This window comes from Odocoileus virginianus, chromosome 17 (assembly GCF_023699985.2).
Source record: "Odocoileus virginianus isolate 20LAN1187 ecotype Illinois chromosome 17, Ovbor_1.2, whole genome shotgun sequence".
Classification (NCBI taxonomy): Eukaryota; Metazoa; Chordata; class Mammalia; order Artiodactyla; family Cervidae; genus Odocoileus; species Odocoileus virginianus.
In genome coordinates, this window is record NC_069690.1 from 33292294 (window position 1) to 33319136 (window position 26843).

Consider the following 26843-nt stretch of genomic DNA (forward strand, 5'->3'; position numbering starts at 1 on the left):
AGTAATAGAACTGTTTTGGAATTTTCTACTTTGCTGGAGGCTTAAAATTTCCAGGGGAAGACTTAATAAATTGTGATTAATTTTCAGTCAGTTTCAGCTCTTTGTATAATTTCAGGTTCCCTTCTCCTACCCCTAGCCATGTGGCAGGACCGTGCACATGTTCTTGGATCAACTTGCATATAGCTTGTGGGAATGGGGGTGGGAGTCCTTGGGATGTCAGGGTTTTGTGCCTGATCGTTGCATCTGATCACAGTACAGGTGAAGAGAGGCAGCCACTGTGGCTGTACCCCACCACCCCTGGATGAGGTATCTGTCAGGAAATGATAGTGGGCTGGGGACCTCTTTCCCCCGACATTAAAGAGTAGGACACTCAAACAATTTACATGAATGAGAAAATTAAAAAGTGACTGCGCATATTCAGGGAAGGGCTCAAAAAAAAATCGGAGAAAAATTTAAGTTTACAACTTCAGCTGATCCTTGGCAAAGAGCCAGAAAGTAAAAATAACAACAAAAAACAGTAAACCCCTGGTAAGGGGGATTTAAATGTCCAGGGTTCAACAACAGCAAAATCAAGACATACAAAGAAACAGGAAGGTGTGGACAGCATGTTGAAAGGAAAAATGAATTCAACAGAATCTGTCCATGAAAAAGATTTAACAGCAGATATATTAGGCAAAGACTTTAAAACAATTGTTAAAGTTGCTCAAAACAAAGATGCTCAAAGAACTAAAGGAAGATGTGGAGAAAGTCAAGAAAATAATGTGTGAACAAATGGAAATTGATGCGAAGACAGAAAACCACTTGTTACTGAGTGCTTACTATATTCCAGGCATTATTTTAGGGGCTAGAAATACAGTTCCCTGCTCTTTTTAAATGTCCATCTTGTGAGGAAAGTGAACAGTAAAGAGCTTAAACAAGTGAAAATATTCACTGTGAACAGGCCAAGGCAAAGAGTAGTGAGAGAGAGCAGTGCAATACTGCAGTGGAGAATGAGGGAGGGTCACTCACTCCACAGGGAGAGGTGAAACCTGGGTGATAAGCAAGAGGGATCTGTTTTCTTCCTTCTTATGCCTTTTCCCCCTTTATTCTAGCTCATGGATTTAAATACATACATACATGCATGGAATTGAGAATAAAAGAGAAAAATTAAGAAAACTAAAATTTGGTTCTTCAAAAAGATCAACAAAATTGATATTTAGCTAGATATACTTCAAAAAAAATCTCAAGTTAATGAAAGTGGGGACATTACTACCTATTATATAGAAATTAAAAGGATTATAAGAGTAATATGAGTGATTGTATGCTAAAAAATTAGATAACCCTGAAACATGCTGAGAAACAGAAAACTTGCCAAGACTAAATCATGAAGAAATAGAAAATCTAAATAGACCTATAACTAGTAAGGAGATTGAATCAGTAATCAAAAATCCAGTAAAGAAAAGCTCTGGAGCTGATTGCATCACTGGTGAATTCTACCAAACAGTTAAAGAATTAACACCAGTCCTTCTCAAACTTTAACCAAAATTGAAGGAGAGGGGACATTTCACAGCTCAGTCTATGAGGCCAGCATAACCCTGATACCAAAGCCAAAAAAGATAACTACAGACCAACATCCCTTATAAACATCGATGCAAAAATCCCCAACAAAATACAGAATTCAGCAGCATATTAAAAAGAAAACAAATACAAAACTAGACACCATGACCAAGTGGGATTTATTCCTGGAATGCAAGGATGGTTCAACATACAACAACCAATCAATGTAATATGCCCTGTCAAAAAAATAAAGGGAAAAAAAACCCAGTTACCTCAATTGATGCAGAAGCACATGAAAAATTAAGCATCTCTTTGTGATTAAAAAAAAAAAAAAAACAGTTCTGCCAAATAGAAACTCCCTTTCACACAAAAGCTATATGTGAAAAACCTGCAGGAAACTTAATACTCAACAATGAAAGACTGAAAGCCTTTCCTCCAAGATCAGGAACAAGGCAAGTATGCACACTGTCACCACGTTGATTCAACACATTAGTGGGAGTTCTAGCCAAAGCAATTGGATATCACCATGCTTTCTCTATCCATTCATTTGTGGATAGATGTTGAAGTTGTTTCCACATCTTGGCTATTGTGAATGGTGCCACACTGAACACTAGAGTGCTAATCTTTGAGATCCCAAATTCAGTTCTTTTGGATAAATACCCAGAAGTGAGACTGCTGGATCATACCGTAGTCCTATGTTAATTTTTTGAGGAATCTATATTGTTTTCCATAGCAGGTGCACCATTTGGATTCCCACTAACAGAGCACACAGGTTCCAATTTCTTCACATCCATGATAACAGCCATCCTAGCACGTGTGAGGTGATACCTCACTGTGGTTTTGATTTACATTTCCCTGATGGTTAGTGATGTAGGGCATCTTTTAAAATACCTGTTGGCCAGCTATGTCGTCTTTGGGAAAGTGTCTGTTCAAGTCTTTAGCACAGTTTTAAATTGAATTATTCTTTTAATTTTTTTGCTATTGAGTTGTAGGAATTTCTTATATACTATGGGAATTACCCTCATCTGATATGTGGTTTGCATAGACCTTTTTTTTTTTTTTTGCATAGACTTAAAAATACAGTTCTTTAGAGCAGTTTTAAGTTCACAGCAAAATTGAGGGGAAGGTACAGAGCTCCCACATACCCCTGACCCAAGACATGCATTTGTTACAATTAAAAAACCTATACTAAAAAACAAAACAAAAAACCTACACTGACAGTTTGCATAGATTTTAGTAAATACTTTGTATTTATGGAGTCGGTTTACTCATTGTCATATTTTTCCTTTTTCTTTAATTCTTTGAGGATGTTTGTAAGAGTCATTTTGAAGTCCCTTCCTACTAAATTCAACTTCGGAGTCCACTCGAATCAGTTCCTATTGGCTTCTGTTTTCCTGCATGCGTGTCACACTTTCCTCTTTCTTTGCATGTTGGTAAGCTGAGTGACTGAACTGAACTGAAGCTCTGATTGAAAAACGGGCATTTTTGATAACAGTGCAGCAACTCTGGATTTTATTTTGTTTTTCTGAGGTTGCTGTCCTTTGGAAACTTAGCTGGACTTAAACTCCAGCATCTCTTCCCCTGCAGTGAGCAGCCCCTGGTGTGTCTGCTAAGCTTTTTATTTTCATCTGTTTGTAGCAGGCAACTCTGAGTCTTTCGAATGTAGGAGTCACTGGTGATTTTGGTTTAACCCAGATACTTGGAGCCTGCAGGCCCCTGCTGATCTGTCCATGGGTGTGTGGGACACTCTCAAGCCTCCGTTGCTTTCACTTCTCCCTGTGCTTTTGTGGGTCATTCCCCCTCGTACGCTGCTCCTCAGTCAGCCAGGGCTGCGTGGAGACCATGGCTTGGCCCTTTCATGGTCCTCTGCAGGGTGTCTGTCAGACTTTTAATTCACCTGCTGCTTGCCCCGACATGGACTGCAAGCTTGGGCTGGTGAGGCTGTGTGTTTTCACAGTTCATTGACAACCGAGTCCACCATTTTTCGCCAGTAGAACTGTATGTTTCTGCAGCCAATCACAACATAACTGAAGTCCATCTGTGTTGTAGTAGTGTGTATCAATGGTTTCTTTCTTTTTATTGCTAAATAGTATTCTGTCGCATTGATATGCAAACATTTATCTGTTGAGGGACATTAGAGTTATTACAAGCAAGACTGCTGTGAACATTTGTGTCCAAGTCTTTGTGTAGGATGTGTTTGTGTGGGATGCACGGGATGGCTGCACCAGATGGAAGGTGTGTGCTTCACATTTTTTTTCTTTTTTTGCTTCACATTTTAAATAAACTTTTAATTCAGAATAACTTTAGATTTCCTGAGTTTCAAAGATGGCACAGAGTTCCGTTTACCCCTCAACTCAGTTTCCCTTCCTCCTAGCCTCTTCCTTTACTTTCATTCCTCAACGTGAAGGAACTGACATCTGTACATTATTATTTTTTTTTTACATCGGTACATTATTATTAACTAAATAATATTTAGTTAATTTGATTATTTTGATTTCACCAGCTTTTCCACAAATGTCATGTTTCTGTGTCCGGATCCAGTGCAGGGCACGCAGGTGTGAGGTCTCCCCAGTCTGCGCTGGCCTGTGACAGCGCCCTAGCTGGCTCTTTCTTTCGTGCCCTTGGCCGACCTGAACAACATTGGCCAGGTGTCTCGTGAGAAGTGAAAGCAGTCCTCTAACCTGGGCTTCCATGGGTTTTTCCTTCTGAATGGACCCGGTCACAGCTTCGGGAAAGATGGTCAAGTCTCTCGGGCACTCATACGTGACCCTTCTGCCCATTTTCCGCGTGTGAGGGTCACTGCCCTTGTTCTGCAGAGGGCGCCCCCAACAACCCCCAGCCCCGGGCAGCATCCTCAGGACAAGCATCCACGGATCACGAGGGATTCTTCGGTTGGGCGGAACAGTTCCTCTTTCCTTGCTCATTCACTCCACCATAGAGGACGCACATTTATACCTCGGGTACAAGCCAGTTCTGCATTATTTACGCAGCCCTCGCATTGTTCCAGTTTGGACCTTTGTGGGTTCTCCGCCACTGCCACTGGCATCCCTCAGGGCCAGGTGCGCAGGCGGATGTCACGGACTATGCAGACGCACGTGGGCGGCGGGTGGTGGGCGGTGCGGGCGCAGGCGCACTGGGAGGCAGGCGGTGACATCGCAGGCAGGCGCAGTTGGTGGCGAGCTCACATCGCAGCAGGCGGGAGCAGGTGCGCAGCCGGCTCAAGGCTACGGTGGGCGGTGGGCGGCCGGCGATGAACGAGCACGCAGGCGCAGTTGGCGGTGGGTACACGTGACCTGCTGGCGTGCAGGCGCAATGGGCGGCTGGCGTACGTGCGTAGCAGGCACGCAGGCGCAGGGTGCGGCGAGCGCACGTGGCACGTGGGGCCTAGGTAGCTGCCGACGCCATGCGGCCGTTACGCTGGCAGGTGGCTGTGGTGGCGGCTGCTGGCCTCGCGCTGGCCTTGGAGACGCTGCCCGCCGTGTTCCGCTGGCTGTGGGTCAGGCGGCGGCGGCCGCGGCGCGAGGTGCTGTTTTTCCCATCGCAAGTGACCTGCACAGAAGCCCTGCTGCGGTCCCCGGGTGACGCACCCTCGGGCTGCCCGTGTAGCCTGCCCCACGGCGAGAGCTCACTGAGCCGGCTGCTGAGCGCCCTGCTGGCCGCCCGCGCCAGTCTGGAGCTCTGCCTGTTCGCCTTCTCCAGCCCGCAGCTGGGCCGCGCCGTGCAGCTGCTGCACCAGCGCGGGGTGCGTGTCCGCGTGGTCACCGACTGCGACTACATGGCCCTCAACGGCTCGCAGATTGGCCTGCTCCGCAAGGCAGGTAGGCCGGGCACTGGGCCGCAGGAGGTGGAGGCAGGAAGGCAGGGCGCTTGGGGCAGCCTCAGAGGACTGGGGAGACACTCGTGTCCCTTGGCAGCCGTGCAGGGTCTGGGGAAAGTCCAGGGTGTCTAGAGGAGCTTTTGTGCAGAGTGTTAGCCCGAAACCTGGGCCCCAGAGGGGCCGAGGCTGGAAGCAGGTCGGCAAGCAAAGCCTGTCAGGGACCCAGAAGTCTGTTCGGGGCACAGGTGCCCAGAGATGCAGTGTCGGCTTAAGGACCAAACAGAGGAGAAAGTGTTTTCTCTTAAATTCACTAGTGAGTGCTTTTGGGGCATCTGAAATGAATACTTAAAATAAGGTAAGACGTGGAGCTGAAATGGTTAGTTAAGTGAGCAAGTAATTTGTTTCTTCAGCTGCCAAATGGCAGGGAAGTCACGTCTCTGGCGGACCTGCCCCTCACTGGAGTGGTAACCGTGAACCATGGCGTGTGAGTAATTGTGAAGATGTTCTAAGTTCACACCTGCCTTACTTGGAAACTCCTCCGCCTGCCCCGGTGTGACGCTGTGTCCTGCACAAGCGATTCGGAGTCTGAACCTCTTGTCTTTCTCTCGGTCACTGAGGCCCCTGCAAAGTCATTCTTGCATTAGCAACTATTTGAGCTGCCTTTTCTGGTGGCCACTGTGACAGGCACGTGGGGCCCTTGAAAACTGTCCTGGCTGCTCTCAGGTCACCTGGGATGGGAACACAGGTGCATCCTACCCTGGTCTTCGCATCTGTGTGGGGCGGGATGCAGACTTGGTTTCAGTGTTGAGGACGTTGACTTCTGCTCTTCCTGGCAGCCTTGCGATCCTATGTTGGTTCTGTTGTCGGGGAAACTTGGCTGTTTCAGCACAGCCATTTTCTTGTAGAGAACTGTAGGACCTCAGATTTGGCAAGAACCTTGAAGGGGGCCCACGACCAGATTCCAGCTAAACATTGACTCTCTTCTGAGGGCGTCCCTGTGGTTGTTCTCTCACCGCTCAGCCGTCTCCTTGTGTTTGACCGGACAGGTTTCAGGCTCTGGATCCACAAGTGCAGAACAGGACAGTAGGGCAGGGAAGTCTGGTGGAGCAGGAGCCCTGGAGGTGCCTGGGAGGGTCATGGGTGGGGGCGCAGACAGCTGCTCTGAGGAGTCACCTGTGTGAGGGCCTGTTTTGTGGTGCGAGGAGCAACAGGCAACCCTGTGACTGAGGTGCGCACGTTGAGGTGGGCACATGAGGGGCCCTGAGCCTCAGCAGGAGGGGAGGCCACGTCAGCTGGGTGGTCACGGGGCCAAAACTGAGGCTTCAGGTCTGGGGCCTGGTGTCTTCTGCACGCCCCCCCCCCCCCAGGCTGGTCCCCCAACTTCACAAGGTCCTGATTACAGGAGGGATCTGATTCTGGGCCCAAGTGAGACCTTAGGGGCATATGAACCCGAGATCAAATGGGTTTTGCTTCAATCGCCGCTGGCTTGTCTTGCAACCAGCAACTGGAGGGTGATGTGTGTCATATACGCTGGAGTGGGTGGGGAGCCTCCCCCAGTCAGGGCTGGAGGTGTTTCCGGAGGAACTAACTCTCCTGTCCCTGCTGCCGGCCAGCCCTCCGCCTGGCTCAGCCGCTGTCACCACCCAGACCTGACGGTGCCCACCACACTGGACAAAAGCAGCAGTCAGTCCTGTGAACACAGCCACACTGGAGAAGAAGCCAGAACTCAAGTGATGGACAGTGAGAGGAGGGGCTGGAGAAGTAGCAAGGGGCTCCAGTGTGGGGGCAACCGGAGCCCCTGCCTGGCCAGCAGCTGTCGGTGGCCGGGCAGCAGTGACATCTCGCTCTTTGCAGGGATCCAGGTCCGGCACGACCAAGACCTGGGCTACATGCACCACAAGTTCGCCATCGTGGACAGGAAGGTGCTGATCACTGGCTCCCTCAACTGGACCACGCAGGCCATTCAGAACAACAGGGAGAACGTGCTCATCATGGAGGACGAGGAGTACGTGCGGCTCTTCCTGGAAGAGTTCGAGCGCATCTGGGAGGAGTTCAACCCCACCCGGTTCACCTTCTTCCCTCAGAAGGAGAGGGCTCGCTGAGGCAGGCTCCAGGCCAGCGGCCCCCAAGCTGGAGTCCTGCTGAGCTCCATGCGAGGAAGGGTGGTTCTCTTGCATTAAGTAGTGACGTTCCTTAGAGCGCGGGCTTAGCAAGGACAGAGACTGTCCTGCAGTGGAAGGGAGATGCTTCGGACTGGGTGCCTCCATCAGGATTGGAGAGGCTGCAGATCCAAGTCCCTTTCCTGATTCTGAGGCCTCCAGAGTCCCCCAACACTCCCTTGCCCCCCTCCCCACACTCCCTTGCCCTCCCCTGCATCCAGCCTTCAGAACCTGGATGGCTAGTGTCCAGAAGCTGCTCCTGTTTGCACATGTTGGATTGTAATTTTTGATGTTCTTACATTCCGGGGAATTTGGTTGTCTGTGGAGACTTGACCTTCACCATGACACCTGAGGCCGTGCTCAGTATCCCTGAGGCACGGTGGGTCCTAGGGGTGGCCTCACTGGGCTGTCCTGATTTCTGGCATGGATGTGACATCTTTGAAGTGTCGTTCCCCCCACCCCCCACCAAGGTAATGTGTTTCTCTCGATTTAAAGTTACCTTTGACTTAGGATGTTGGACAGGTAAACCCAGACAGAACTCAGCTGAAGTTGTAAAGTGTGGTTCTTGGGTTGGAAGTCATGTGGCTTCACAGTGACAGTGCTCCTCCCGTGAGCTGGGTCCCCCCTGAATAAACTTGCTCCTGTTCCTGTCCAGTTGCGTGTGTGTCTGCCTTTTCATGCAAATAGTGGCTTTGCGGGGTGGGGACAGCATCCAGCTATTTAGAAACCATTGGCCACGATAGGAGTCTCCCAGAGAGGTGTGAAGACCTGGGGTGTTCTTGGAGGACCCCACTGTCTCCCAGAGAGGAGTGAAGACTTGGGGGACCCTGGTGTCTTCTGAGCAGCTGAGCTGACTCCCAGCCATGCTCGTCGGTGCCCGTCTGGCCCATGGGGCTCAGCGCCCCCCGCCCCCTGTCCGCAGGGCTTGCTTCCAGAAGCGCCAGCCACCCAAGACCAGCCCACCTACAAGGCTGCTGTTGAGAAATTTGTGAAATAGTTTCATCCCATGTAATGTTTTATTTCATTTAATTTGATTTATATTGTTTTCATTATAGTTATCTTTGTGGTGGGAGTTTGAACCTGACGTAACAGGTAACAGGCATTCTGTTCTGAGGGCCTGAGGAGGTGAGCACTGACATCAGCCTGCAGGGTGGAGCCTGTCTGTCCCTGCTGAGGGTGGGTGACTGCCTGAGGTGACCAGAGCCCCGCTCTGACGGGAGAGGTGTGAGGAGGGGCAGCTGGGTCACAGCAGGGCTTGGGCCGAGCCCAGACTGTCCAGTCCTCCCAACGAGCTGGTGGGGATTGCCGCTGAGGCCGCGGGAGGTCCCGGGCTTCCAGCTGGTGAGGGTGGGTGTGCTCTTGGCACAGAAGGCAGTCCAGGCCGAGTCTGGGGCTTTGTACTGGGTGGCAGCTGTCTGGGCGCATCCAGAGCTGCGCAGGCGCACTAAGGAGACCCTGGAAGTGTAACTGATGTGCCTCAGGGCAGTAACCGGAGGGCAAGAAGCTGGGAGGGGGCTTGTGTAGCGTGTGTCCGAAGCTACGTGCTTTGTCCGCCAGATTCTGGCATGAACAGGACCTTTACAGGAAGTGGTCAACTCCAGGAGGCTTGGCAGTTACTCCCTAAGAGGACTCGAGGTGGCCCCTCTTACTGACCCCCACCTCTGCCCCACAGCCTCTCGTTCAGCCTGTGGTTTGGGTTTAAGCTTGTCATTTTAACCATGGGACAGGGATGCAGCCTAACAGTATAGGTGGAATGTTGGCACCGTACACGAGATATTTTAACTCTTGAGAAACTTGTGATAAAGAAATCGTCCTGGTAGTAATAGTGTGGCTGTCAGTCCCCCTGTACCTGTCAAATTCAGGAGAACGTTGGGACGAAACCACACAGCTACATTGCTTGTGCTGACCTGCTTTTTTAAAATAGTTTTTTAATGCATTTTTGGCTGTGGTAGGACTTTGTTGCTGCGAGGGCTTCTCTGAATTGTGTGGAGCCGGGGGTTCCCCTTCTCATTGCGGAGCGTGAGCTCTGGGTGTGCGGGCTTCAGTAGTTTGGGGGCACAGGTTTAGTTGCCCCTCTTTACCACTACACCACCAGGGAAGCCCCTGAATTGGTTTTTAAAGCAACTGACTACTTTAAAAATAACACTTCATTGAGATTCACATACCATAAAATTCACTGTTTTAAAAGTGTGCAGTTGAGTGTACTGATAGTATATTAACAGATTATTAGTTGTCAGTATGTTAACCGAGTTATTTGGTGGTTATTTACTACAATAACAGGGTTGTGCAGCCATCAGTACCATCAATTTTCAGAGCATTTTCTTCACTCCAGAAAGAAACCCTGTTTCTGTGGGTTTATGTGCTGTGGGTGTTTTGTATAATGGAATCCTACAACACGCGGTCTCAGTGTGATCTCAGGGTGTCCCTCCTTTGCCTAAGTGTGGTGTTTTTGAGGGCCATCCATGTTGTAGCGGGTGTCAGTATTTTTTTACTTCTTTTTACAGCTGAATAATAAGTCACTGTATGGACAGATCACATTGTGTTTACCTGTTTATCAATTGATGGACTTTGGGGTTGTCTCTACCTTTTGCCTGTTGTAAATATAATGCTATAAACATGCACATACAAGTGTTTGTAAATGTGGTGCTATAAACGCTCACATACAAATGTTTGTGTGGACATGTTCTTGAGACTCTTGAGTATATACCTAGGAGTGGAGTTGTTGGGTCATAAAACTCTATCTAACCATTTTATAAACTGCCAGATGGTTTTCCAAAGCAATTGGACCATTTTATATTCCCACCAGCAGGTATAAGGATTCCTTTTTCTCTACATCATTACCAGCAAAAAGCTATTATTTGACTTTTTTTAAAGTTAGTTTTTAAAATGGAGGTTGAGGTACAATATTATGTAAGTTTTAGGCATACAACAGTGATTCATAATATTTGAAGGTTATAGTCCATTTAGAGTTATAAAATACTGACTATATGTTGTATTAAATATGCTTGTAACTTACTTTGTATATTGAAGTTTGTACCTCTTAATTCACTACTCTTAACCTCACCCCTCCCCCTCCCAGCTCCCCGCTGATAACCCCTAGTTTGTTCTCTATATCTGAGTCTCTTCCTTTTTATTTATTTTTTTCTCTTCCTTTTTTGTTGATTACTAGTCTCTCTTATTTTTTTAGATTCCACATGTGATACCATACACTATTTGTCTTTCTCTGACTTGGCTTAGCATGATACCCTCCAAGTCCATGCATGTTTTTGCAAATGGCATTATTTCTTTTTTTTTCTTTTAAATAGTAGTATTCATTTTTTTAATAGTAGTATGCCTTTGTATGTGTGTACCAGAACTTTATCTGTTCATCTATGACGTACACTTAGGTTGCTTCCAGTTTCTGGCTATTGTAAATAGTGCAGCTGTGAACATCGGGGTGCATATATCTTTCCTAATCAGTGTTTTCATTTGCTTTGAATATATGCCCACAAGTAGAATCACTGGGTCATATGGTAATATTTAATTTGAGAAACCTCATACAGTTTTCTGTAGTGGCTGCACCAGTTCACACTCCCACCAGTGGTGCAGGAGAGTTTTCTTTATCCCACATCCTCTCCAGCATGTGTTATTTGTAGTCTTTTTGGTGATGGCCCTTCTGACAGGTGTGAGGAGTGAAGAAAATGCTCTGAAAATTGATGGTACTGATGGCTGCACAATCCTGTTATTGTAGTAAATAACCACCAAATAACTCAGTTAACATACTGACAACTAATAATCTGTTAATATACTATCAGTACACTCAACTGCACACTTTTAAAACAGTGAATTTTATGGTATGTGAGTCTCGATGAAGTGTTATTTTTAAAGTAGTCAGTTGCTTTAAAAACCAATTCAGAGGCTTCCCTGGTAGCCCAGTGGTAAAATCTCATTGTGATTTTAATCTGTGTTTCCCCTGATGATTAATGATGTTGAGCATCTACAAATGGGCCAGTTGACCATCTGTATATTTCATTTATAAAGAATTTCTATTCAGGTCTTCTCCCCATTTTTAAATTGGGTGGTTTGTTTTTTTGATGTCAAGTTGTATGAACTGTTTATATATTTTGAATATTAACTGATATGATATCAGTCATATCATTTGCAGATATTTTCTCCCATTCAGTAGCTTGTCTTTTTGTTGGTGGTTTCCTTTGCTTTGCAGGTTTTAAATTTAATTAGGTCTTATTTGTTTGTATTTGCTTTTATTTTCTTTGCTTTAGAGACATCAAAAAAATATTGCTATAATTTAGGTTAAAGACTATTCTACCTATATTTTCTTTTAGTTAAATGGTTTCTGGTCTTACATTTAGGTCTTAAATCCATTATTTTAAAATGAAAGTATAGTTGATTTACAATGTTGTGTTAGTTTCAAGTGTACATCAAAGTGATTCAGTTGTGTGTGTATATATATGTGTATATCCATACATATATGTTGCTAACCTTTTCAGATTCTTTTCCGTAAGAGGTTATTACAAGATACTGAATGTAGTTACCTGTATTATAAGTCACTTTTAAAAAATCTATTTTACATACACTAGTGTTTGTTAATCCCGAATTCCTAATTTATACCCCCTTTAGTAACCAAGTTTGTTTTCTATGTCTCTGAGTCTGTTTTTGTTTTGTAAATGAGTACATTTGTATTTTTTTTTAGAGTCTACATAGAAGTAATGTATTTGTCTGTCTCTGACTTATTTCACTTAGCATGATAATCTCTAGGTCCATCCATGTTGCTGCAAATGGCATTATTTCATTATTTTTTATGGCTGAGTAAGATTCTATTGTTTATATGTACTGCCGCCTCTTTATCATCTGTTGATGGGCATTTATGTTGCTTCCATATCTTGGCTGTTTAAATAGTGCTGCTGTGAACACTGGGGTGTGTTATCTTTCTGAATTAAGAGTTTTTGTCTTTTCCACACACATGCCCAGGAGTGTGACTGTAGGATTCTATGATATCTGTGTTTTTATCTTTTTGAGAAACCGTCACACTGTCCTCAGTAGCGGCTGCACCAGGTTACGTTCCCACCGACAATGTAGGAAGTTTCTCTTTTCTCCACACCATCTCTAATAGGCCCTTATTCCATTTTGAGTTGATTGTTGTGTATGGTGTGAGAAAATGTCCTGGTTTCTTTCTTTTGCATGAGGCTGCCATTTTTCTAGCAACTATCTGACTTTACCATCACCAGCCTGTTGGGTGTGAGGTGCTGCCTTCTTGTGGTTTTACCTTATATTTCCTGAAGGACTGGTAACGTTGAGTTCTGTTCATATATTTTTTCACCTTTTATATAGTCTTTGGAGAAACGTCTATTCAAATCCTTTACCCATTAAAAAAAAGGTTGTGTTGCCTGTTTATTGTTGGCATTGTGAGAGCCTTTGTATATTCTGTGTTGGTCCCTTATCAGAAGTGTGACTTGCAGGTGTTCCCTCCCACCTGTGGGTAGTCTGCTTGCGTTCTTGGTGGTATTGTTTGCAGTGTGTGTTATTTATTTTGGTATGGTTCAGTTTATCTATTTTTACTTTTCCTGTTTGTGCTTTGGTGTCTTAACTAAGAAATCACTGCCCAGCCATGCATCACAAATGTTTGCTTTTTTCTCTGAAAGGCTTATATTCAGGTCTGTGAAACATTGGGGTTAATTTTTGTATGTGCTGGGATGTAGGGCAGTGGTCCCCAACCATTTTGGAAGCGGGGACTGGTTTCGTGGATAGTTTCTCCGTGGCAGGGTGAGGTATGGTCCAGGCGGTGGCTGGAGCCACAGGGTGCAGTCGGTGGAGCTTTCCTTGCTCTCCTGCCGCTGACCTCCTGCTCTGCACCCGGGGCCTGGGGAACCCTGACTTAGGGGGTTTGCCTTTTCTTTTTCCGGTGGGGTAGCAGCACTGTTTGCTGAAGAGGCTGTTTTCTCCCCACTGAATGGTCTTGACGTCTTTGTTGAAATCCATTGACTCTAAATGTAGGGGCTTATTTCTGGACCCTTGGTTCTGTCCAATTATCTGTATGTCGGTCCTCATGCCGGTACCACACCGTCTTGATTCTGGAAGCCTTGCAATTGTCCTGGGACCCAGTAGAAAGAGTCCTCTGCTTCATTTGTCTTCCCCAGCGTTATTCTGGGCCGTTGTGCATTTCTACAGGAACCTTGGGCCAGCTGGTCAACTTGACCAAGGCAGCTGGGATTTGTAGGGGTTGCCTTGAATTGTAGATGAAACTGGAGAGTACTGCTCATCTAACAATATTGCATCTTCCAACTCATGAACAAGGGACACCTTTCTATTTAAGTCTTTTAAAATTTCTTTCAATAAGGTTTCACAGTTTTCAGTATACAAGTCTTACACTTTAGAAAAATGTATCCATTTCAGATTGTTAGTAGTGTAGAGCAGTCAGTTGGTTTTTGTATATGATCCTTGGATCCTGCACACTTGCTGAGCTCATTTTTAGTTTTAATGATTTTTTGGTGGATTCCTTTGATTTCCTGTACATGGGTCCTGCCATGTGCAGGTGGAGGTAGACTTCCTGTCCTTCCCCGCGGCCGCCTCTCCTCCTCCTGAGCTCTGGCTGGTCTCCAGCGCAGTGGGCAGAGGGGCGAGAACACACATCCTTGTCTTGCTCCCAGGCACAGGGGCGCTTTCAGTCTTACGGTCGAGTGTGATGGCAACGGGGTTTTTCATAGCTGTCCTGAAATATTGAGGGTGCGCTCTTCTGTGCCTCATTTGTTGATTGTCTTTATCACTTTCCCAATTGCCAACTGATACATTGCTTTAAAATACAGCGTGTGTTAAAGCTGAACACCACAGTATCAGATCAGTGTCCCAAAGCCATATGTACATTTGTTTGACCAGAATAATTTTTTAAATGGGTAAAAATACTACTGAAACATCTTGTCAACAGTTGGACCAGTACTGGAAAGTTTGCATCTCAAGTTTACTTTCGTTACCTTTTACAGATACCACAGTTGATTTCTAATAGTCAAACTTCAGTTTCTCTTTAGCTGAGTGAAAGTTTGGATCCCCATATTTTCACACATTTTATTCCAACAGCGATAGTATTGCTGGCAGTGGGGGTGGCGGAGGCAGTTTCTTATTTTAAATTTATATAGCAGGTCACAGCCAGAATTTTAAAAATGCAGTGGGATAGACTTCAGAGTATGTCTCAGAAAGGGCAGATTCTTCTGTGAACTCATGGTTGTGGCTGGGTGTGCGCGCCTACTAGCTCATAATGTAGGATATGTGTTTTTTTAAACAAAGTAAAGCTGTTGCAAATAAATCTGCTAGTAAAGGGGCAGGTATGGGGCAGTTAGTTCCTTCTGGTTGGTATTTCTTTCCATCCTTTTGGCCCCTTGAAAGTTTCCATAACTAAGCCCAGTGTGTCTTAATTAGATTATGGATGTAAAATATTTTTAACTATTTACTGTGTGTGAACATGTGAAATCTCCTGATTTTAAAATGTTGACAACTCACCCAAAACTTAAAAAATGGGTTTTGTAAAAATTAAACCAAAACTCCATTATAAACCTCTAGGTTCCTGATCCAGATTCTGACTTTTGACCTAAATGCTTGTTTTGCCTTCTGTGCTTCTGTTAAACAAAACCTCTGTTCACAGCATACAAAGGGTGATGCAAAAATAGTTTATTAGGACATTGTTTATGTAAAGTTAGGTAATATTTACAGTAGAAATGATCAGCTACATCCATGGGAATCTAGCATGTCACACAAAGGAATAAATATTTTGACAAAGTAACACTTCAGTTGTAGCGAACACTTGATCAGGAATTTTGTTTTTAAAAAAGAGCCTCTAACTAAACTAAGCAGTAAAAGTTTTGAATTGTCAGCAGCAAGCTGACCAGGCTCTTCTCTTCCTGGGGCCCCTGCTGCCCTCATGAGGGTTGGGCACCCAAGGGTGGGCTCTCGGGGTCTGAGGGCAGCCCAGTCTGGTGAGCACTGTCTTTTAGCATCAGCACAGAGCAATGCAGGCTTGTTCTCTGAGCACGTGCCCCGTGAATGAACAGCCGGTGGGGGTAGGCATGGTTGCCGCCAGGGCCCACCCATAGATGTGTTGCAGCAGCGGCCGCTGTCTCTGTGTCCCCATTCTGTCTAGGGACTGCCTGGGCCCAGCAGTCAGGCACAGCATGTGTTGTCTCGAGTCTGGATTGAGACAGTCACCCTGATAGAAGTGTATCTCTGAGGATTCTAATTGTTAAGGAGCCACTTAGAACCTTACATTTTATAAATACTACTTAGGAAAACTCTTATCACTTAACTGGTTTTGAATCCTAACAGTCAGTAGATATGTTGCCATTACTAAGGTTAAATCCTAAAATCAATTGGCTGTGATACAAACATAACACAAGAATGAGTTTTGTGTTCTTTGTACTCTGTTCCCAGCTTCCTATGAAATAAAACGCAGATGTGTGTCCCAGCTAGCTGTGGAGAGGTGAGGGTGGATGGCAGGGACATCTGATGGACAGGCAGCATGGCAGGAGGCTCAGCCTGCAGGTCCACGTGGTGAAGGGACGTCAGTGTGAAGCAGCCACACCAAGCCCAGAGCCCGTGGTCTCCACGTGGCCGCAGTGCCCTGACACAGACCCTGATGTAGGCTGCCGGCACGGCCTGGGCTACCGTGCACGCAGCCTGGGCAAAGAGGAGTGCTCCTGCGTCATCCTCCTGGTTTTCCCTCAAGACTGAGTGACTTTCTCAAGAACGAGGAACAGGTATTACCAAGATCTTTCAGGGAGAAAGAACCACCTATTAAATGACTCAGGCTTTATAAAAAATAGGTCAGTCACTAAAAATGTCTCCTCATGTTGGTTGGAACTGTGTCGTACCCAAGCTGTTTCTTCTTGTCTTAAAAAGCGGTGCATATATAAGGAGAAAGAAAAATCCACCCACACAGACTTTGTCACAGAAATCCATTGCAGTGATTCTGAGCACTGTTGACACTGCTTGCTCTGCATGACGTCCCAATTGTTCTCCACGCAGAGGAGCAGGGAGCCACCTGCTCCTGGAGGGGCGGGTGCCTGTGTGTTGGGGCCACCATCTGCTCAGGGAAGGGGAGGCCTTCTCTTTACAGAGAAACCTGCTGTTCTCGAGGGACTGACGGAGTTCACACCCCTCCTGGGTTTCCATCCCATCTTCTATCAGAGTACCGAAACATGTGGTTTCAGAGACCTCCCTTCAGGCTGTGGAGGGTAGAGCCTGGCAACAGTGTGTACGTGTGAAGACAGAAGGGCAACCCCGTGCCCCGAGAGGATGGCAGGCCCGCTGCAGCGGGGAGTGTCCCAGGCGCCCTGTGCTCGGGGCCGCTGGGTGGGCGCAGCGAGGTGGCGGTCCCTTTGTAGGACAGTGGCCCTGTGGATGTTGGCCTCGGCTTGCTCAGGCAGACCCTGAGAGTCACAAGTGCGCTTTTGTACAAACCGCTGCTCCCGCTCTTCGTAGGTCTGGATGCTGTGAGTGACAGGCTCCAGGGCTGTGGCCCAGGGCTGGGTCTTCCCGCGTTCTTTTCCTCCCACCTGCTGAGCCCCTGCTCGGTCTCGCAGCATGGCCATCGCTAACCCCCCACAAAGCCACACTGGTTCTGACGCCCAATGGCACAAGCCTGAGGGTCACACTGCAGCTAGCACGGTCACCCAGAACGCTGGCTTTCAGCCCTGCCCGGGGCTGGCGGAGTGCACGACCGGAGGGGGCACGAGCCTGGCACTCGTGCTGAAGGTACACAGGCGCACAGCACGGTCACGTGACGCCACACCGTCCAGCTGTCCCCTTGGCGGGTGGTGTGGCTCAGATGCAGGTGCCTGCAGGTCCCCAGGGAAGGAGTGAACATTTATAGGAAGAGTCAACGGAGTGGTCTCCTCCCATCCTTGGGGACATGGGGGCGCTTTCCCCGTGGGGTGGGGGCCGGAGCTCCCTAGGCTTGGGGTCACCCGTGCCTCCCTGTCCACAGCCCCCCAGGGTGCCCGTTCTCTGCCGGCACAGAAACCACCTCCAAGGCTCCCTCTGCACTTGTGCTCTTTCCTCCTCTGCAGTCATGGCGGACCCCTAGGAGCTGGGGTGACTGATCCCCGTCAAGGAGCTGGGGTGCCTGTAGGGAGCGTGCCAAGGACACTGCAGAGCAGGGACCCCTGTGTCCAGCCTGCTCCCTCCAGCCATACACAGCCCTCACCTCCATGGCCAACACTGCCCGGGGCAGAGGGTGGGAGTTTGGGGAGACCCTGTGGCCCGAGCTTCTGCAGTGTGGCTCCTGACTGCCTCCAGAGAGACGAGTCCTGCTGCCTGTGGGTGCGGGGGCGGCACTGACGGGGTCCCTGTGGAGTGCTAGGTCAGACCCCAGGGTCCCTGATGGAGACACGGAGGTAGAAGCTCGTTGCCCTGATGAGAGGCAGCGTGCGGCCCACAGGCAGATGGAGCAGCTCCGTGCAGACCCTGCACCCTGGAAGGAGGCAGTGGTGGCACAGTCTTAGCACCCAGAGAGCACCCCCTCCGCCATCGTCAGACCCTCGGAGCCCCCATCACCCACACAGGCGGCTCTGAGACGCACTGGTGTAGGGGATGTCTGATGAGCAGGGTTAAGGAGCTTTTGCAAACATGGACCAACAGTAGCAATGCAGTGGCCAGCATAGGGTCGGGAACAGGGAAGGCCCTGCAGCCGGGTGCTCTGAGCTGTCCCAGCAAGACGACGGGCAGGGCCACATGCTTTGCACCCCCGGGCCTCTGCCCTGCCTCCAGGGACACCCCACATGGCCTCATGTGATCATTTCATCTACAAACTGCACAACGATGTGTACGTTTGCACCCTGAAAGTACCTGTGTAGCCCAAGGCTGTGGCCCTCACCCAAGCACTGAGCAGATGCTGCACGGGCTCCCCCTGGGGCCATGTCCCTGCTCCCATCCTCACAGGATTAGTTTTTACAGAGTGCTGGAGGGTGCCTGGTGGTGGTCAGAAACGTGTTACTCAGGCCACCGAGAAGACAGACGCACGGGTGCAGGCCCCGTGTGGGCGCCCCAGTGCCCTGGGCTCGGCTCAGGTGAACTGAGCACAAGTGAACACATGTCACAATGGCCGGTTTCCATCTAGCTCCAACATCCTCTCTGCCTTCTTGACATAACAGGGTCTCCAATCAACCTTCCCAAAGCAAGTGGGGGCTTCTTTCTAGGAAGGTTAGGAGTGAGTGACCATTCTCCTCCAGTGACTCTGAGTAAAGGTGCTGTCACTGTGATCCCAGTCTGGAACCCAGGCTGCAGGGCAGCATCCGCCTCATGTGAAAAGAGTAGGGTTCCTGGTGACCAAGAAAGAATAAGCATAGGAAGGAATGAGAGGGGCCGGGTTTTGTGCAAGATTTAATAAAAAAACAGACAAAAATAGGAGTGGCTGCTTTCAGCATTTCCCAGGCTGTGAAGGGTTTACCACGACGGTCTGGGGTGCGGCTCTAAGCGCTGTCAGTGGATGTGTAAGAGCTGCTGCCCTCGCCCCAAGCCCACGGGGCAGGTGCAGGCTCAGCCCCACCCTGGACTTCCAGGTCCTCCCTGGGCTGCGAGCTGTCAGCATGGGACCCACAGCACAGCCTCGTGGCCCCTCCTGCCCCGCCTGCGCGCGGGGTGAGACAGAGCTAGCTTATCCCAGGCTGCTGGGCCGTAATACTGACAGGGAGCCAGAGCAAGGCGGGGCAGGCTGCAGAAACCAGGGAAAGCTTGGATGAAGACCCCAGGGAGTGGAGCGAGCCACCCACAGGCCAGTCTCTCATGCATCCGACCACAGTCAATGCAGACAACACCACCAAGAACGAGGACAATAAAAAATGAAGGGATGGACAGGAGTGGCACGGGGGCTGTGGCCGGGAAGTGTGTCCAAGCTGCACGGGAGCAACTAGTCGCGCTCCAGGTCCCGGGACTCAAAGAGCTTCAGGCGATCTTGCACCGTCAGGCCTTCCTTCAGACTCTGGTGGAGAAACAGACAGGCTGTTGGCCTCGGCCCTGCAAGGTGCGGGCAGCCAGTGGTGAGGCACGGCGCGGGGCCCCGGAGGGTTAGTGGGTGTGCGAGGAGGGCCACGGCCCCTGAGGAAGTGGTGTTACTGGACAAGAAAGAAAAGTCAGAAACAAGACCGATGCTGAGCTTAGGGCTCTGCCAACAGGCAAGGATGAGACCGATGGCGCTGGAGAGAAGACCCTGCGGAGAACAAGGAAGCACCTGCTGTGCCCATGTGTGGCCCCAGGAGGCCCCGAGCATGCTCCAGGGCGGACAGCCTCCCTGCTTCCAGGCCTCGTGGGCCCCGCTAGTCTCTCTTGGGGCTTGGGGACATGGAGGCCGTTCCTGAGCCTTTCAGGACAGAAGCCTGCCCATGTTCGTGTGGACCTCGGTAAAGGTGAAGAACATCCAGACCCTGGTGGCACGTGGAGGCTTCCCTGAGGATGAGGGCAGGTCTGGGCCCGCTTTCCCTGGGGCCCCGGCTTCACCCAGGACAGTGCTGCTTGCGTGTTTTTTAATTCTGACGCCACCGAGTGGTCAGAGGAATGGGGATAAGCCCAAGTCCCACTGTGACTCCCCTTAACGTGCACAAGGGCCTCACGTGTTCTCAGGACTCTGCTCCCAAGCATGCCTGCTTCAGGTCAGTGCCGCTGCCTACACAGCAGCCAGTCTCACCTAGGGGCTGGCCCTGGCACCTGCCACCCACGCTGTTCTAGCTGGGAACTTCCTTCCCTAAGGGGCAGCAGACTGCCAACTCCTGAGACCCGAGGACAGAGGCTTCCGAGCCCTGTCACAGGCTGGGAGCGGTCAGTTGCTGCCCACCCAGCACCTCTGTGACTCCATGCGCAGCTGCCCAGAGAGGTCCCCCATGAGGACCCTCGACACATCCCATCTGCTCTCAGTCCCAGAGAAGCCCAGCTGCTCTTAAGACAAGGAGCTGCTGACCCAAGTGAGGCCAAGCCCTCCTGTCCTGAGGGAGGCAGGTACACAGACTGCCTATAGGAAAGGCAAACACCCACAGAGCAGACCCTGGTTCAGAAAGCCCTGGGGACACAGTTTCTGGGTGACTTCATTCCTGTCTACAAACACATCAGGACAGAGGGCCACACGGGACCCATGTGGCTGGCTACTGACAGCACGTCACAGGCCCAGTGGTGTCCCTGAGGAAGACTGCAAGGGCCCAGCTTCTCCCTGGGCCAGCAAGAACGCTGTTCTTATGTCAAAAACTTGCCAAGCCAAACTGACTCACACGTGACTCTAGGGAACCCTGTCCCTGAACTCCCCCCAACTCACTTGGTCCAGCCTCGCCAAGACCCCCGGACAGACCCTCACTTCCTGCCCCCCGCCTTCACCAGCGTGCAAGCCCTTCCCAGCACACCTCTGCAGAGGCCTTGTGAACAGAGACCTGGCCCTTTGTCCAGAGCCCAAACTCCTTGCTGTACTGCTTTCAGGATCTTAGTTCCCGAGCAGGGACTGAACCTGAGTCCTGGCACTGAGAGTGCCCAGTCCTAACCACTGGATTGCCAGGCAAGTCCTGCAAAGTACTTTATTTCCCCTGACAGGTGGTCAGCCTGAGGAGGTGGGCTCACTGGAGCAAGGCTTCCCTGAGAGTCCTGTCATTTACAGGTACAGACAGAAGGCCCACAGCACTCACGGTGAACCTATAGCAATGGCAGGCCAGCCTCAGGCAAGGAAGTAAGACTCGTCAATAAGAAAACCAGAAACTAAAGAACAAGTCTGGGTTTGTTGAACAGAATTGCTTCCACGTTTAAAGAAAAAAACCCCAAAGTTTTTAACCAGTCTGAACCATATCTGGTGCTAAGTGACTCAGGTCTGTAGGAACCTAAGTGAAACCGAGCTGAGGATAAACTGCTCAGGTTTTCTTCAGCTCCTCCTGATGCAGACCCTGCCGCCTGCCGGCGAGTGGGGGTCACTTGCTGGCCAGCCCTGAGGCCCCATCAGCATCCCCTCTGCCCAGCCCTTCCTGCTGCCCTCAGCTTCCTTACCAGGGAGTCAACAAGATCAGGTTAGTAGAGCTGGTGAGCCCACTCAGGAGGGAGTGACCCTGGGCCCTGGATGCCTGGCCCTGTGGGAGCCAGGTGTGTTCAGGCGCAGTGTTGGAGTCAGGCAGCCAGTGTTCAGCCCATGCCTCCCGTCTCTGAGGTGCCTGGGTCCTCAGGGCTGGGAAACGCTCAGCCCCTAGTGCCTGTGGGCCACTTGGTCTGCTGAGCATCTGCCAAGCTACAGACATGAGGCATCAGCCCCCTTGGACTGTCGATCCTGGGGGTGGGGAGTGGGAACTACTTCAGCGATGGGAGGCTCTCGTCAAGCTCGCCTCCTGACAGAGGGCAGCAGTGTCCCAAGAGAACGTGAGCACACACCATTTGACACACGCAGGATGAAGGGCTGACAGCACCTGCGCCCCCCAGGATGCGGCTCTGGGCAGCCCACCAGGCTGGGGGAGCACCCCTCTGTTAAGAGGTTACAGTAAACTCCCCGGAAGAGGTAAGAAACTTCACATGGATCCTGTCTGTGCTGCTGAGCAGGAGGAACGAGTGACGGGAAAACGAGCTCCCGTGGAGGAGTGAGCAGGGCATGCAGGCAGCGCCCTCACGGGCGGCAGGCGAGTGGCGTGAGAGGAGGTTTACCTACACGACAGGGGGCCGGGAAGCGGGTCGTTTCAGTTATCCCATGAGACCTGCTCAATTACGGACTGTCAGGGGAAGAGCAAAAACAAGACACACACACAGTAAATCCTAAGTGCAACAAGCTGGGCACCCCACCCTCCGCCCCACCTTCCCGCGGACGGGTGCACAGGGGCAGGGGCCCAAGTGGAGGAAAGTGTGCGGACGGCATCAGTGTGAACTGTAGACGTGCAAGGGGCAGTCCAGATGGCAGGACGGCCCCCGGGAGCCCCGCCGTCACTGAGGAGACAGTCCTGCTGCTGTGCAAGGGGCACTCGGCCTGAAGCCCTGGCACTGACCCAGTGGGATGTGCATGACTTGAGGCACCCTGGGGACCCTCCGTGCAGCCCCTGGTGGGCTCTGCACACCCAGGGCGGGCCCCCAGACTCACCTTGGACCTGAGGCCTCTGAGCTGCCGGCCGACACAGGACCTGTCTGTCTTCAGGAAATCGGGATTGCTCTTGGACTTCATGATGTCTGAGAAGGTGAAGAGGGCACGGTGCTAGTTTTGTAAACCCCCCAGAACACACAAGTCTGAGAGCTTCCCAGCTCAGCATCATCACTCACGTGACATCTCCGTCAACAAACCAGGGGAACACCAAGCCTATAACCATGTCACAAGATCCTCAGAACAAGGCACAGGGAGACCTGGAAGATGACTATGGCCCCAGGCTGGCCGCAGCCCCCACTGCTGCTGGGCAGCCCTGCTGCCTGCTCTCCTGAGACCCCGGGATTTAGCTTCCTATACTTAAGGCTCGCTCTCCCTCTCTTGTGAAGAGCGGCATGGTGACTAGCGGGCCAGCCCCTGACTGTGGAAGCTGAGCCAGCTCTGTGCTCCTGTGTGAAGTGCCAGGTCACAGGATGCATGCGCTTCTGGCTAACCCAAAGTCCTTTGGCCCCCAGACTCCTCGGAAGCAGCCACTGTTACATCTGAGCTGAACTTTGCTGCCTGTGGCCTACCTGCCTTTAAGAGAACTCCTAACGCCTGCCCAGCAGCGATGCAGACGGCTGAGCAGGGGGTCCTCACTGGCTGAGGGGGAGGTTCCAGGATCAGTGAGTTTGGACATGGCCTCAGTCCTAGCCCTGCCGCCTTTTATAGGTTTTTTTGTGAAACCCCAGGATCACAAACCAGTGAGAGCCACCTCCAGAATGAGGGAGTCCATCAGGAAAATGAGAAACATGGGTGCTGTCGTGAACATGCATGCCGAAGAGTGACTGCCCCTTGTGAGCTGGTGCCCACCACGCCCTGCCCATTCAGCCAGGGAGTGTCTGACACAGAAAAGGGTCCTCTGCTGGATCAAGGGCCAGCACCACCTAATTTCCAGAGAGAATCCAGAGCAGCAGGACTTACCATATCCAGACACAGGCGGGTTCTCTGGGGACTTCTCACCCAGCGCTTCTGTGGCGGCTTTTAGCTGCTCCTTCAATCTGCTGACGTCACAGTCGGCCTTTGCCCTCACAATGCTGAGTTCTGTGTAGATATCTTTGTACTTGTCACTGGCGTACTTCTTGTCCTTGGGGACAAAAGGATAGCAGAGAGCGGTTACAGACAGGCTGGACTAGGGATGCCTCCAGAAGCTGAGGAAGCAGGTGGAGTCCATCTTGCGGAGGCAGAAACCAGACACAAAGTACAAGGGGCGTGGCAGGGCCCCCGCTCCGTGCAGGTTGGTACTGCCTTGACCCTGAGGACACCTCTGTGCTTCAGGCTGGAAAACCCTGTCCTGGCTACCCAAGTGAGTCCGCCTCCAGGAGCAGCCGCAGGAAAACGACCGTGCACTGGGGCCTTGGGCCCCGCCAGGCGGGGGACAGGACTGGCCTGCCCTCGTGTCCGCTGCCCCTGCCCCAGAACATTTGTGATGGTGAATGTACTTGAGCCTCTGCGTGTGATCTGGACAGGCGTGGCCCCACCCTCCAGGCCCTCGTGGGACATGCATTACCCGCAATGCCGTCTGTAACTCATCCTTGAGGGAACTGATCTCCTGTTTCAGGTACTGAATTTCTGATTCCTTGACCCTCAACAAGACCTAGAGAAAGAGAAATGAGGGAGCTGCAATGTCACGCAGTTGTTCAGTGTTTCGTTTTGGAGATCAGCACTTGTGATGTGGTGGAAACCAGGGAGGGAGGCAGGTGAGTGAGGATGGGTTAAATGTAAAGGTCCCTGGGGCCTCGAGAGGTCCCCTGCTGCCTGGTGGCTAACTGTTCTTTGTGTCCTGGCATGACTTGGGTTTTCCCATAAGCTGGGGCCACCCCTGGTCCAACGTGTAACTCATGCGCTGCAAGCTGGTGAAGGGACCTGGCTCTGAGCCGTACCTCTAACTCGTAGGCGTCCTTGCCCTGTGTGAGGGGCGAACCAGCGGCCTCGCCACCGGCGTCCCCAGTCAGCAGTGTCCGTAGCCGTGAGATTTCTGCAGCCAGGCGGTTGTTCAGCTCCTGGAGACAGCGACACAACCACAAGGTGCTCTCAGAGCTGCCTGGGGCTGTGACCAGGGTGCAGTGGGCATCTGAGTCAGCACATGAGCTGTGACACCTGTTCAGAAGCCATGCACACGGGCCAGAGGTGTCCATGGAACTGCCCCGGCAGGAGCCGTGCTCCCAGCCCGTCAGTCACCACAGCCGGTGCTGAGCAGTTCTGTTTGTTCCCCAGTTTCTGCAGGGTTGGGGCCTTTTGCTGCCCTCAGCTTCTTTCCAGCTGACACGTGGTCACCTTTGGCCACTGCAGTGACCAGGCAGGCAGCTGTGGGCCCCCAGGGTCTCGAGCCGGGGCCAGGCTGACAGGCCTGTCTGCTCGGTGCCATGGGAGGATGAGTGGTCCAGCGCACACAGAGAAGCTCTCTTCAGATTAGACCTACCTTGAGCTGTTCCATCAGCCAGTATTTTAAGTGTGCCCCAGTTTTCTAAGCAGCAGGCACGTTTTAAGAAAATAACCTGACAAAATCCTATGTGAGCATTGTATGGTCTTGACTGGGAGGTGTTTAAACACGGTCCCAGCCTTGGGGATGGAACCCTGGACCCAAACCACACAGTGACAAGAGAAAGAGAGCCCAAGGTTAGCAGCGGCGGTGACTTCTGCCCACACCCTGGTGACGCTGTTCATCGGGTGGGGCCTGCAGAGCAGGGCCCCTGTGAGGCTCACCTGGTTGTGGGCGTTGAGCTCCTGGTTCTCACGCTGGCACTGCCGCAGGGCCTGCCGCTCGGCCTCCAGAGCCTGGGCCAGGTGGGCATTCTCCAGGCACTTCTGCGAATACTGCTCTGAGAGGACCTCCAGTTCACGTTGCACAGACTGCAGCTCCTCCCTGGGGAGCGGGCACCACTCACTCCTCTAGCCACGCCCTGGGCCCAGCATCCCCTTCACGAACCCAAGGGACAGCGGGGCACCACCAGGTGGAGCAGCCACGAGCACCCCGTGCCCTGTCACAGCTGCAAGTCTGCAGCCCGGCCTAGGGGCTCCGTCCATCCCCCAGGAGTCTGAACTCCTCTCCTGGGGTTCGGGATCGGGAGAGCCTTACCCTTGCACCAAAAACGTGCTGTTTCAGATGGAGGCCAGAAATGGGCCATTTGCAGCACTGGCTGACAGCCTAGACCAGGTCTACCTGGATTTGGAAAACCAAGGCCAAGGGGCTACAGGATGCCTCCAGCTGAGGTGAGCTGCTGCTGCCGCCCACCCACCTCTACCGTGAATATGGCCCCCGTGAAGGCGGCTCTGCATGGCCTGCAGTGGCTGAAGGGAAAGCTCCCAGGGGTGCTGGTACCCCTGAGGGCAGAGCTCAAGAGCGGCTGTGGGGTGGACACGCCTCACCCTGCCGCCTTGGCAGAGAACACTGGAGCGAGTGCTGTTTGAACACACGGGGGTTGCGGCCACATCTGCATGCACAGTTGGGGCATCCGCACTGCGCCGCCGCCCCCCCCCACCCCTCAGCTTCTGAAGCAGGGGCAGCTGACGGAGAGAAGGGATCCAGGGGTCTCCCAGGTGGGTCCTGAATATCTGACATTGTAAGACCTCTTCTGCCACATCTTACTCTTTAGGTTTTACTAACTGGCTTCTGTTCAGCTCAATAATGGGACCACTTGGGCCGTGAGAGCAGTGCTAGGCCAGAGTGGTGTGGGGCACCTTGAACAGGAGGCTCTGAGTGGCCTTAGTGCCTTGGGCCTCCACCTGCACTCCCGGGACCCACATCTCAGAGGCTTGCACAAAGACAGTGGAAGGCACTGTCTGCCCAGTTGGCCGGCCCAACTCACAGGTACTGTCGCCGCAGAGCCTCGACATCTGCATTGACGCTGCTGATCTGGGACCGCTGGCTCTTCTCTAGCTCCCGCTCCATCTCCTCTCGGTGGGCGTTCTTCATGGCTTCAATGGCTGTGGAGAGGATGTGGCCCTTAGTACCAAGAGGCTTGGGGCGAGACCAATAGGAAGGAGGCATCCTGCACCTTTGAGGCTTGGCCCATTGGCAGTTGGGCCAGGAGGATTTCCAGGGAACACCCCGACAAAAGGGATCAGGTGTGGTTTGGTTTTAATATTAAAAAAAAAAACCAAAAACTGATTCCATAAACATCCAATATAGAACAAGCAGGCTTTTGGGTTGGCCTGTCTTCTCTCTCAGTGCTAAGACCCAAAGCTGCTGTGGAACACAAAGGAGGGAATGCCGGCTGAGGCCCAGTGCTCA

At 51.1% G+C, this 26843-nt stretch overlaps 2 protein-coding genes across 18 annotated transcripts in view; one reads left to right on the top strand and one right to left on the bottom strand.

Annotated features, from left to right (window-relative positions):
- Window positions 1-4820: 4820 nt before the first annotated feature.
- On the top strand, window positions 4821-8166 carry PLD6 (phospholipase D family member 6). 6 transcript variants are annotated; one of them, XR_011492057.1, is made up of 4 exons: window positions 4821-5354; window positions 5764-5837; window positions 6400-6595; window positions 7208-7291. XR_011492057.1 is itself a non-coding variant. In XM_070478415.1 (4 exons), exons 1-4 carry the CDS (start codon window positions 4940-4942, stop codon window positions 7453-7455), a joined length of 864 nt encoding a protein of 287 aa, XP_070334516.1. In that variant the 5' UTR covers window positions 4821-4939; the 3' UTR covers window positions 7456-8166. The 6 variants fall into 6 exon arrangements, 4 of the variants coding, with proteins under 4 accessions (XP_070334516.1, XP_070334517.1, XP_070334518.1 ...); XR_011492056.1 differs by lacking the exon at window positions 7208-7291 and adding an exon at window positions 6967-7049; XM_070478415.1 differs by lacking the exon at window positions 6400-6595 and adding an exon at window positions 6967-7093 and having other exon boundaries at window positions 7208-8166.
- A 6982-nt stretch (window positions 8167-15148) lies between these two features.
- The window catches only part of MPRIP (myosin phosphatase Rho interacting protein), a 94387-nt gene continuing 82692 nt past the window's right edge, over window positions 15149-26843 (bottom strand). For 5 of the 12 annotated variants that reach the window (XM_070479259.1, XM_070479255.1, XM_070479262.1 and 2 more), the window contains 7 exons: window positions 26419-26536; window positions 25316-25475; window positions 24493-24612; window positions 24120-24206; window positions 23534-23696; window positions 22574-22659; window positions 18861-19471 (listed from right to left, as the gene is read on the bottom strand). In XM_070479259.1, coding sequence (XP_070335360.1) covers window positions 19400-19471; window positions 22574-22659; window positions 23534-23696; window positions 24120-24206; window positions 24493-24612; window positions 25316-25475; window positions 26419-26536 — 806 coding nt within the window. In that variant the 3' untranslated portion in view covers window positions 18861-19399. Of the gene's footprint in view, window positions 19472-22146; window positions 22212-22573; window positions 22660-23533; window positions 23697-24119; window positions 24207-24492; window positions 24613-25315; window positions 25476-26418; window positions 26537-26843 lie in introns of all 12 variants that reach the window. The other 7 variants (XM_070479256.1, XM_070479267.1, XM_070479258.1 and 4 more) reach the window with 6 other exon arrangements.